A 12,390-nucleotide genomic window follows, 5' to 3' on the forward strand; every position below is an offset into this window, starting at 1 on the left:
GTCTTGCAGATCTCTATAAGGTGGAAGACGTGGTTACATTCCTACTATTGAGTTGGTCGATGATCCTGGCCCTTGTTGTGTAATGTCTTGCAGGGGTCTATAAGGTGGAAGACGTGGTTACATTCCTACTATTGAGTTGGTCGATGATCCTGGCCCTTGTTGTGTAATGTCTTGCAGGGGTCTATAAGGTGGAAGACGTGGTTACATTCCTACTATTGAGTTGGTCGATGATCCTGGCCCTTGTTGTGTAATGTCTTGCCGGGGTCTATAAGGTGGAAGACGTGGTTACATTCCTACTATTGAGTTGGTCGATGATCCTGGCCCTTATTGTGTAATGTTTGCAGATGTCTATAAGGTGGAAGACGTGGTTACATTCCTACTATTGAGTTGGTCGATGATCCTGGCCCTTATTGTGTAATGTTTTGCAGATGTCTATAAGGTGGAAGACGTGGTTACATTCCTACTATTGAGTTGGTCGATGATCCTGGCCCTTATTGTGTAATGTTTTGCAGATGTTTATAAGGTGGAAGATGTGGTTACATTCCTACTACTGAGTTGGTCGATGATCCTGTCCCCTTATTGTTTAATGTTTTGCAGATGTCTATAAGGTGGAAGACGTGGTTACATTCCTACTACTGAGTTGGTCGATGATCCTGGCCCTTATTGTGTAATGTTTTGCAGATGTCTATAAGGTGGAAGACGTGGTTACATTCCTACTATTGAGTTGGTCGATGATCCTGGCCCTTATTGTGTAATGTTTTGCAGATGTCTATAAGGTGGAAGACGTGGTTAGATTCCTACTATTGAGTTGGTCGATGATCCTGGCCCTTATTGTGTAATGTTTTGCAGATGTCTATAAGGTGGAAGACGTGGTTACATTCCTACTATTAAGTTGGTTGATGATCCTGGCCCCTTATTGTTTAATGTTTTGCAGAGGTCACTCTTGGGCCTCTGAAACGCTGAGGTCTGATCCCATTCCTACTACTCAGTAGTTCGATGACCCTGGTCCTTATTGTTTGCTGTCTTGCGGAGGTCATTCCTAAACTTTGAAAGGCTGAGGTCTGTTACCATTCCTAATATTGAGTTGGCCGAGGATCCTGGCCCTTGTTGTGTAATGTCGCATGGAAGTCATTCCTAGACCTCTGAAAGGCTGAGGAATATGTTACCATTCCTACTATTGAGTTGATCGAGGATCCTGGCCCTTGTTGTGTAATGTCGCGTGGAAGTCATTCCTAGACCTCTGAAAGGCTGAGGAATGTGTTACCATTCCTACTATTGAGTTGATCGAGGATCCTGGCCCTTGTTGTGTAATGTCGCGTGGAAGTCATTCCTAGACCTCTGAAAGGCTGAGGAATGTGTTACCATTCCTACTATTGAGTTGGCCGAGGATCCTGGCCCTTGTTGTGTAATGTCGCGTGGAAGTCATTCCTAGACCTCTGAAAGGCTGAGGAATGTGTTACCATTCCTACTATTGAGTTGGCCGAGGATCCTGGCCCTTGTTGTGTAATGTCGCGTGGAAGTCATTCCTAGACCTCTGAAAGGCTGAGGAATGTGTTTCCATTCCTACTATTGAGTTGATCGAGGATCCTGGCCCTTGTTGTGTAATGTCGCGTGGAAGTCATTCCTAGACCTCTGAAAGGCGGAGGAATGTGTTAGCATTCCTACTATTGAATTTGCAGATAATCCTGCCCTTATATTTTTATGTCTTGCACAGGTCCTTCCTGGACCTCTGAAAGGCCGAGGACTTTGTTACCATTCCTACTTTCGAGTATGTCGATCATTCTGGCCATTATTGTTTAATGCCTTGCAGAGGTCCTTCCCGGAGCTCTGAAAAGTCTAAGACTTTGTTACCATTCCTATTTCGAATTGGTTAGGCAAGTGGGTACATTTTAAAACATAGATGGGAGTGGGGTAAGGGGATAGGATAAGGTAGGGGGAATTGGGGGGTGTGTGCGGTGGGGTCTCCCCTGCATAATACAAAAAGAATTGCAAGAAAAGGAAATTCGACAATTGTACCTTTAGGTGAAGTGGATTCGGTGAAATTACGGACATCCCATTTTCTTACCCCAGCCTCCACCTACTTACTCTTCTATATGCATTCAGGAGTGGTACCCCCAGGTCTTTGAGCAGCCCACCTACTATGACCTCAAACTTTACCCACAACATACTTAGGATTGCGCAAATACATAGTCTAGCACCCACTTGCACACCTTCTCCGTGTTTTGAATACGCAATATATTCGAGCCGCAGCTCACTGTTACCTCTCACATATATCAAACTCTTTTCCAGTCAATGCCTTTCAGCAGATTAATCACTGGTATTCCCTGGGAGGGACGGAGAAGGATCCTTAGGGAGGACATTTCACCAGAGAGACTCTTTCAAAACAACAGACAGGAAGATGGGCGGGACTTGGTATCACGAGGGATTGTGGCAAGAGCTCTTACTGTTGAAAGAAGGATTCAGCCATTTTAGTTGTCGGACACACCATGTTCCTGTTTTCACCCCTTTACTACGGTTTTAACTGTCCTCTTTGGTCAAACCACTGGCATATTTGTATCCAAACACAATTGCCAGAAACAGTGCCAAGCCCACATACACTACCAATACTTTTTTCCTCCTACTGGTGGCAAGTACCACTTCTGGAAGCCAGTATTAAAAATCGAGATGTGACATGGGTTGAGGACAATAGTCTCAACTTTCTGATAGAACTTTTGTCCAGGCAGTGTTTTTAGGCTCTACCACCTATGCCAAGTGCCACCTTTGATTGCAGACTATTGGGGGTCGGCAGACTGATCCATGAAAAACGTCTATGCCAATGTTTGTTTACACCAGATTGCCACCCTAGAGCTACAGCCTGTGCTATGGTATTTGGAGGGCAGCACAGATCCAGTGACTCAACTCCGTGGGAGGTGATAGTGTATCGCATTGAGTGCCCAGTCTTACCAACTCATCGCATACTAAAATGCGGTCACGTTTTCAGGATATCCACAATGAATATGCATGAGGAACATTTACATATCATGAATTTCAACGGGAGCAATTTGCATACTCGTTGGTCAGCTACCCTGCGTGCTCTGCATGGGTCGGCAGTCGGGGCCCCGCTCGCCTTCAGAATTGGCTGCGTGATGAATGAAGCATTTTGTGGTCATGACACCACATATCTTAATTTGGAAACAACGGCTATATTCCTAAAAGTCCTCTCCATTCAGGACGTTTAGCTATTCTAAATGTGTGTTGCTTCGTAGTTAGAGGCCTTTGGGTACCAGTGACACTTTTCTGATACCAGTTGCTGCTTTTTTTTGGGCTAAAAGAGAGCCATGTGCTTTTCTGCACGGTGCGAGAAACAACTCCTGCTTTATGCTGGAATCCATGCCCCCAATATTCATTTGTGAGTATTACGTGTGCTAATACCACCAGACTGAATGGGGGTTATTACAAGTTGGGCATTAAATCCACTGATGTACCACCCAATGGGATTGCTGTTAACCCCACTTGGTACAGCGGTATTATCGCCAGTTTTCAAGTGGCAGTGGCGGAGTAAATTCCAATTTTTTTCAGAGTCCATTGGAATCTATGGGGCCTTTATTTGGTGGTATTACCGCAGCAGTAATTCTGCCGCAATAATTCCACTAAAAGTGGTCTGAACGTCAGCGGATTTACCTCCAGCTCATAGCAGTAATGCTGCGGTATATGTTCTTATCACTACATTTAACCCGCACCCCCTAACTCGTAATTGCCCCTTATTACTTTTATGCAGTAACAGTGCTTCTCTGCCTAATTTAGGGTTTCGGTTTCCCCCATTGGGTAGCCCAATCCGACTCCATTCTGCATTCATGGTATTACGGCAATCGGTGATACTCCAACAACCATTGCCGCCATCTGTGATAGCGGAGGCAATAAATCCAACCACAAGCAGGTGGACTGTTGGGGTACGCGTCTCCAAGTCCGTCCTCAGATGTTATAGTAAAAGAGGCAGCATTTGGAAATACTGCTTTTATCACCATTAAGACCACACTTAAAAATGAGGACCTGCATGTGTTTTCCTTTCCTGTTCCTTAAATTCGACACTGCACTGGGCGATGAGGCCCCCCACTTCTTTGTATTGTAATGCACCCTAAACATTCCATAAACAGAAAACTACCCCTTAAGCAAAGACCACTGTGCCAATGTAGCCCAGCCAGGATAAAAAAAACCTCCATCTCGCTGCCAATTGAGTGGCGATGATATCAGACCCGCTGGAGAGAATTACATCCAACTGAAGTTAGGGACTGGGACTACAAAAACCTTGTTTACAGGAACTTTGGTTCCGCCATCTTAAATTTCAAGGCACATTTAAGATAGTGGTGTCCTTGTATGAAATCAATACTCCCAGTATTAAAAGCTGGATAAGGAAGGCGTAAACTACACCAATCCTGTATCCCCATAAAAAGTTATAAGCTAGGGAGAGAATAATGGTAGTATCCATAAGGACACTTTCTGAATTCAAGGGGCTTTACAAGAGTGGTTTACCCCTTAGAGCAGGGTTGTCCAACCCCAGGCCGTGAGGGCCGGAAACCTGACGGTTTTTCAGGATATCTCTAATTAATATTTATGAACTCAAATTTACATACATTTAGATTCATTGAATGCAAATTTATCTCTTGAATATTAATTAGGGGTATCCTGAAAATCCAACATGGTTCTGGCCATCTAGCCTGGAGTTGGACAACACTGCCTTAGAGTCAAAGGGGAATTGGCTATCAGGACTGAAGCCAAACCGGCTCTCTCTTAACCCTTTGTGAAACAGAAAGACGGATATTATTGCTTAAAAGTAACTTGCAGCCCCTCATCTGCCAGAGGTGACTGCCTTAAGCAGCTCTGGAAACAAAAAATACTGCACCAATCCTTACTAATCTGAAACTCCTAATTACAGATTACAACTAGCCCAGAGCTTGCCACTCGCATACAGAGGAAGACTAGCAGTTTTAATGTGGCTGGTGTGGCGGGTCAGACGATGGACATGGACTCAAGTCTGCCATTTCAATATAGAGTCATTGAGTGAAAATAACCCAACTCCTAACTTTCCCTCTACTATGGCTGTTGCCTGCTTAATCAAACTAGCTGTGGTGCTCGTCAGTCGTCAGTGTTAATCCAAAATCAATATCTGTCCACTGTCCAAAATGTACCCTAGGCGGACACTACCACTATTTAGAATAACTCAAAGCAGAGTAGAATGACTCCCTTCTCCTGTGAGCTGGCTCTTAATCAAGTCCACTTCAAAAGTGTATCTTTTAATAGTTCTACGTAACTTTTTTTAATCAAGTCCCAGAGTTCCGACACTGGATCTTTGTATGCTTCACCAAAACCTTGCTCTTGGCCTATTCCTCTTCTCCTATACACCCCTCTTTTGTTTGGTTCTTTCTACTTTCCTATTCCTTCAAAATCAAAGACTCTGTTTTATTGAATGTCCCCTCTTTACCTTGTCTGGGTTGAATACACCAGTTCCAGTATTGCTCCTCAATTTATTTAATTATTCTTAAAACTCCGGTTTGATTGGGATGAGTATGAGTGTTTAAACAATTATTTTCTTTCCTTTCATCTTTTCTTAGTCTTTCATCTTGACTGGGATGAATATGATTTCCCCAATAATGTTTCTCACTCTTTTCTTATATTTGTGGTGTTTTGTTTTGACTGGGACGAATACAAACGTTTCAGTATTGCTCCTTCTTTTCTTCATACCCTTTTGGTACTCTATCTTTACTGGGACGAGTATGAATATTCCAACAATGACTCTCTTGCTTCACACACACTCCCGTTGTGTTATTGGGACTGGGATGACTACGAATGTTCCAATCGTTCTGTTTGTTCCCCCTCCTGGGTCTCCCGTTGTCCCTGTTTACCTGAGTTCTTCAGCGATAACGTCACTGTCTGGTACAACCTTGCAGAGATGTTTGGTCGGTTGTCAGGTTGGCTCCTTGGCGTCTCAGCAATTTCTCCTCACACCGGCTTTCTCCCATTTCTTTCTTCTCTTTGTCACTCCCAGTCTCAGCGACAGTGGTGTCAGCGTTGTAAAGGGACAGACTATTCCACCATGACTTGTTTGTGGTCACGCCGCCACTTATTTCTTGTTCAAAGTTGGGACGCGTTGTGTCCCTCTCCAGCCTGTGTGTAGCTTCTTCTCTTCAGCGCCACATTTCTGCCGCTGCATCTGGGCTTTCTCTCTTCATTGGAGGCCATAAGCCCGATGCTTCCTTTGTGTATCGTTGCGAGCCGATTTGAAACTCGTGGGATATCTCTCTTCTGAGGTCTTTGCCTGATTCTCTTACTATGCTATCATGGGACTTCGCCAGCATAGCGCTGTAGTCCTTCCTTTGTTTTTAATTCATGATTGTTATCCTCATACTGGTTTTCCTCGAAGTATGACCAAAGTTTCCTTTTTCAGGTACTATTACATTTTTTGAATGACAGTAACAAATTCTCAGTGGTTCCTCTTCTCTTTTTTTCACAGAATGTTCTGGAAGAAGGTTTAAGGGGATGTGGCTTGCCTCTACCACTAGGGAGGGTATTGCACAGCGGGCTCGTCTGCCTAGCCTCACAGGGAAAGGCTCCCCCATGGGGAGAAGTGACAGAATCCAGTGATTCACCACAGTGGTCCCCACCCACTCGCTAGAAGTCCTATGAAACGGAAAATCTCTCCATAATTAACTTTGCTCAAATGTTACTTGACAAGTTGGGCAAACTGCCATGTTAGACAGTCCACAAGAGAAGCATCCTTAGTACCCACTGCAGCACTGGAAAATAGATTTTTCAGCCCGGAAAAGACTCCTCGTTGGCGCTCACCACTGCCAAGTTTGATTCTTCTTGAGAGTGCATTGTTCAGTATCTATGACCATCACCCACTAAATAGTCTTTCCGTTCTTAGCCTTCATCCGCAAGGGACAGAGAACGAGAACCCCATAGAGTGAGACCAGCACTGTTGTATCCAGCTTCGCCATCCGGAAAAGGCTTAACCCCCCCCCCCCAGCATTTTCTTCATTATGAGCTCTCGCTTAGCTTACCTGGCATCATGCATCCCTCATCAAACACCACCTGCGACCAGCACCCGCTCGGGACCCATCGTAAACATGCAAATCAGCACTCGAGAGCCTGGGACAAGCAAATTGTTAAGTGCATCTGTGAAGATTTGCCACCTGCACCGGGAACTCTCATTGCGGTTTCCTGCACTTCTGCAAGTCCTCTGCTTGCATGGGATTTGTGCTGCGACTTGTTTTGAAACAGAACATCATTGCTAATTCCCCTATAAGAAGAGAATTTGAAACACCCAGGAAAATATATAATCAAATTATTTCTCAAAGACATGGGAAATAGCAGAGAATACAATGCAAGAGACCTGCCCCTAACACACAGAAGAGGTGCAATGTGGGGAGAAACATTATATGCTACCAAAACACACACACACTCACACCTGCATGGGCATCAGTCTTGCAAGTTGCTTTTACAAGCTTGATAGCGGGAATGCCTGCATCCACTGATCAGGACTCGTAGAACAAGGAGAAGGAGCACACATTTCCTGGCATATACCATTCCGATGTGAATTGAACAAGGTGAAAGATTCATTCCTATATATGTCTCTTGGGGTCTACGATCCACCAGAAGTAAGGACATGTGCAGACTTGAACTCTGCTGGTGCAGGAAGGAAAGTACCAGAAGAAAGGCCTTCTCTGTTTACGCCCCAAACCTCTGGAACCTCCTCCCAGTCAACATTGGCATCACCCCATCGCTTCTACCATTCAGGGAGGAGCTTGAGACTCTCATCTTTAAGGAATGTCTCTTCCACAAAACCTAGGTTCACACTCCCTCCACTACTCCCCACTCTACCCGAGACTCTGTGATCTGCTCCACACTGTTTTCTCCCAAGGTTGCTTGTAGATCCCTTGGTGCCAAATTGCCCACCCTCCCCTCTTCTGTTGGTAGCTCCCCACTCCCTTATTTCTCTGCTTTCCTCGCTGTGTTCTTCTTCCTATGATTGTAAAGCACCCTGTTGCTTCCTGAAGCTAAGTCCACACTCAATAGGAAAGTGAACTCTGGTTCACTGGGAAATTGACTGCAAGCCAGCAAAGCTCATGGGCCTCAGGTCAACATGTCTATGAAGAATGACAACTCACATGCATCAGAGTGTACTGATGATGGGCTGCCGTAGGCATGATGGCACTGGCCCATGAACTCCATGCCAAGCCATGATAATGGTCACTTTGCTGTGTAACTCTTCTATACAGTCACCCAAGAGACGATTGTTTTGACTGCTCCCGTAATCCCTTTTCAGTAGTCATGCGTGCTGACCTTCAGAAGTGGCAACCTAAGAAGGTCTTGACCTTGTTGCCAAGTTGGGTTCCAGCCTCAGAAATCGTTAAGAATAAATGGAGGTTAAATTGATCTTAGACAGACTAAAAAGGGCGTTGTCGGGAGACATAATTCGAGGGGCATCCCGAGTATTCGGAGGCTGTAAGGACCGCAGTACTCCGGGCCTGCAGACACATCAAGACATGAATGGGAGGAGCTGCGTAATGAGTTTTATGACCGGTTCCAATGATGAGGTCATCTCAAGCACCTCCCAATGGCTCCACTACTTGTCCAAGTACAGGGTCTTCCATCTGCAAACCTTTGCAATTTGCTCAGTCTAAGGGAGCCGAGCGTACAACTCCTAGACCATCATACTCCGTTATTGCAATGCCAATCTGATGATTATAATGGCAAGCACACAATATAGTATGCCGGGAAGGTGGCAAGACTGAAGTGAGTAGAGGGGGGAGGCTGTGTGAGGGTAGCACTATGAACCGGCCAACACTCACTCACAGCAGACTTACTAACCCAACACCAGGGCTAGCTCTACACATTTGACTTAATACACTAAATAGTCTTGGGGCTGCCCAGGAGCAGATGGTTTGTGTGATCCCAGTTAGTAATCCAGGAACACTTTTAAAAGTAACTGAGTCTGGCTTTGTCTAGTTAAATGTAGGCCCAACACAGCACACATCCATAGAAACCGGCACACCTATGATGTGTGCGTTCTTTGCAAGAACATCAGAGAAGAGGGGGGGGGGGGTTAGGAAATTCGAAAAGTATGAATTCAGAATAAATTCATTATAAGCTTCCAAGACCCACATCTCAGCCCCTTTGCCTCATTCTTGGTCTGCAACAAACCTTCCATATGACTATTGGTGCCCAAACAAATTTCTGCCATTGTACCACTGTCATGATGCAAGCTCCCTCCTCTCCTATTGTGCTTTTAGGAATCAGGCCCTGGCCTGATTGCCTGTAGACTTATCACACCTCTGCTAATACAGACCTAGGTAAATGTGTACCCTGGTATTGGATTGGAGCCCAATTGGAAACCCACCAAGTATCCCTTATTCTTAGTCACACGACTCTGCATGTAAACTACATTCCAGGCCAGAAAATAAAAATACAATAAAAAAATACTAAAAACACAAAATGACCTATTTCTGCCCAGTGGGTCATTTTACCACAGACTTTCACAGAACAAAATTACCACAGAACAAAATAAACCGTGGTCATGGGGTGTCTCCCTTTCAATGGGAAGGAAAGGTGTCAAGCACCCAATCCTGAATAGTAAAGGGGAGGGGCAACAGAAGCAGCAAAGGGGAATGCAGAGCGATGACCTGCAAAATAGCTACCCCAATTTCTATTTCAATTTCTATTTCAATTTCTATTTCAATTTCTATTTCTAATTCAATTTGATTGTAGCTGCATTCTTTGAGGAAGCACCCCGTACCATGAGGTCAGGGTCTCCAAAGTATGTTCCAAAACTAATTCGCATCTGACCTCTGATTGTAACTATACATTTTGATACATTTTGATGTAGCACCCCGTACCATGAGGTGAGGGTTCTCCAAAGTATGTTCCAAAACTAATTTGCATCTGACCTCTGATTGCAACTATACATTGTGATGTAGCACCCCGTGCCATGAGGTGAGGGTTTTTCCAATGTGTCTTCTTAAAACTAATTTGCATCTGACCTGATTATAACTGCATATTTTGATGTAGCGCCCTGCACCATGAGGTGAGGCCTCTCCAAAGATGCAATGACCATAACCTGTTCTCACTGTAAGAAACAAATATGACCAATCACATAAGCTAAAAGCGCCTAGATGTTACTGGGCTTTGTCCGCTATGTAAATGACAAAAGAAATCAAATAAATTCCATAAATATATCCCCAGCTTTACACCTCTGTGCCCCCGACCCTGCTTCCTAAACTCCCTCTGCAGTGAGTATGCCATGTACATGACACAACCCCTTTGCAGCCCCAGAAAACATTGTTTCATTATTAAGAAAAAGCAACAGTGAGAAAGAAGAAAGTGAGGTCAAATTAGCATCACGTGTGAACCTCCTACCCCACAATAAAATGAAAAAGTGACACTTAAAAAGTCAATGCAATATAGCCAGAAGAAATAGAGTCTTCACTTCTTCATGGGCAAAGTTGGCATGGTCCCAAACAAAATACCCAGAAGATAGATGGACTGGCAAGTATCCAGAAGGTGGTGGCTCAGGAAAATTGAGGTACTCACTATATGAAGCTGCAGGAAGTCGCCCAGCCCCGGAGCGCTGTCGATTCGAACAAGAACCGCGTCCTTGGTGGTGGTGCTAAAGCCCACGGCCAAGCGGTCCGTCCGCGTGCTGGGCCTGTCGTTGGCGGGCCAGGTGTACAAGATGAGACCCCCACTCTTGCCGAAAATGTATGTGGCTCCAGCTGAAAAATAAAGGAAAAATGCAAAGGGTTAAAACCAGTCTGAAACTTTCATAGGTGCATAGAGACAAGTAATCCAGTGAAATTGACGAGGGGTACAGCAGCCAATCCAGTCAAGTCATGTTTCCCCGATGCTGTAATCCCAAAGATACATCAAAATCCCCAGCTCTGTATTTGTTATAAGCCTATGATTCCAAACTTGTGTTTCATGACCTGTTCAATTATGTTACCCCTCTTTCCCCACCTCTCCTCCAGAAAGGCAGATGTCTGCATTTACCACACTTTCGACAAGTATGGAGTTTGTTGTGTTTCTTCCCTTGACAAGCATTATTGTTCCAGCAGGCGTTGAAGCACAAGACACTCCCTATACAATGTGCCACAGTTCCACAGTGTTTAAACCCATGAGGCTTTATATTGTTGCTGTCACACCTTGCCACTACACACGTCACTTCATTAATAACACAATGTAAATAAATGACCGTCTCTGTGCATAACCTCTCTTAATTCTCCTGTACAGAAGATACAAATTGAGGGCATAGCTTATCTCTTCATAAGATTTCTTTTATTTATTTTAATTATTTATAATTTTTAAATGTTCACATTTTTAATTTTTTAATTTTTAATTTTTATTTTTTATTTTTATTTTTTTCATAGGATTTCTCTATTAGTAATGTTTACTCAAATACATATTTATCAACACCATACATATATCACACATAGCATTTCTGGTGCATTCCTAGTAACCTCTCTAACTCCTCGCAAGACTCCCGCCCATCGTCTAAGTCGAACCACAACATGTAATACCTCCACTTAGCGATTTCAATGCACTCACTTGCCATGCACAGTAGAATTAGTTTGCTTTCATACACAAGGAGAGAACATTTGGAAAGCCACATAACAGGTTGTGTGGCACACCCACACAAAGGTGGGCTGGCTTACTTGGAACACACAAGACTGGCCTCTAAACTGGCCATGCCCCCGTGACACTGGGCCTTCGGAGGCAATGGTCTGCCTGGAACTCTATTAATTTCCCAGCTAAGCAGTCCACCATTGCACACACAGGGGCTGCACCATAACAACTCAAAATTATTTAGAGAGCACTGCAGCCAAAAAATCATGGCCAGTGCAAACACTGAACTAACAGCACACAAACGTCAAAGATGACCAAACGACTTCGGCTCATAGAGATTGATAATTCCTGCTGGGCTTCCAAGGTGCTTAGGGTAACCGTGCCATTGGTATACAGAGTTTATATTGAATCCTATATATTGAATCCCCATATATATTGAATCTTTTATCTCAGTGCCATTCGGCTCAAGCGAGATCAAACCTGCCACACCCCATGGGGCACAGTGTACTTTATTTTCTATAAAGTTCTTCTAACATCTCTAAAATGTGTTTGCAGGCGGCATCAGCCATGTTTATGTAAATGGCCTTAGCATTGTACAATGATGTGAAAGGCCTTTGACACAGTCAGGGTGGTGGGACGGTCAAAGATAAATCATGTTTCTGTTCCATTGTTACATCTGTAAAGGGCTCCGTTATGCATCTGTACGGTTGTATATCTATGTAAAGTGCTCCGTTATGCATCTGTACTGTTGTATATCTCTGTAAAGCGTTCCGTTATGCATCTGCACTGTTGTAC

General features: G+C 44.2%; 1 protein-coding gene across 45 annotated transcripts in view; it reads right to left on the minus strand.

Moving 5' to 3' along the window:
• Positions 1 to 12,390, minus strand: part of NRXN3 (neurexin 3) — a 2,596,979-nt gene that overhangs the window by 441,109 nt on the left and 2,143,480 nt on the right. For all 45 annotated transcript variants that reach the window (XR_011283789.1, XR_011283791.1, XR_011283790.1 and 42 more), the window contains one exon: positions 10,567 to 10,748. Coding sequence is in view for 41 of the 45 variants with exons in the window: in XM_069637907.1 (XP_069494008.1) it covers positions 10,567 to 10,748 (182 nt within the window). In the remaining 4 variants the exon portion in view is untranslated. The remainder of the gene's footprint in view (positions 1 to 10,566; positions 10,749 to 12,390) is intronic.

The sequence above is a fragment of the Ambystoma mexicanum genome, chromosome 14, assembly GCF_040938575.1.
Source record: "Ambystoma mexicanum isolate Mex_15411 chromosome 14, UKY_AmexF1_1, whole genome shotgun sequence".
NCBI lineage: Eukaryota > Metazoa > Chordata > Amphibia > Caudata > Ambystomatidae > Ambystoma > Ambystoma mexicanum.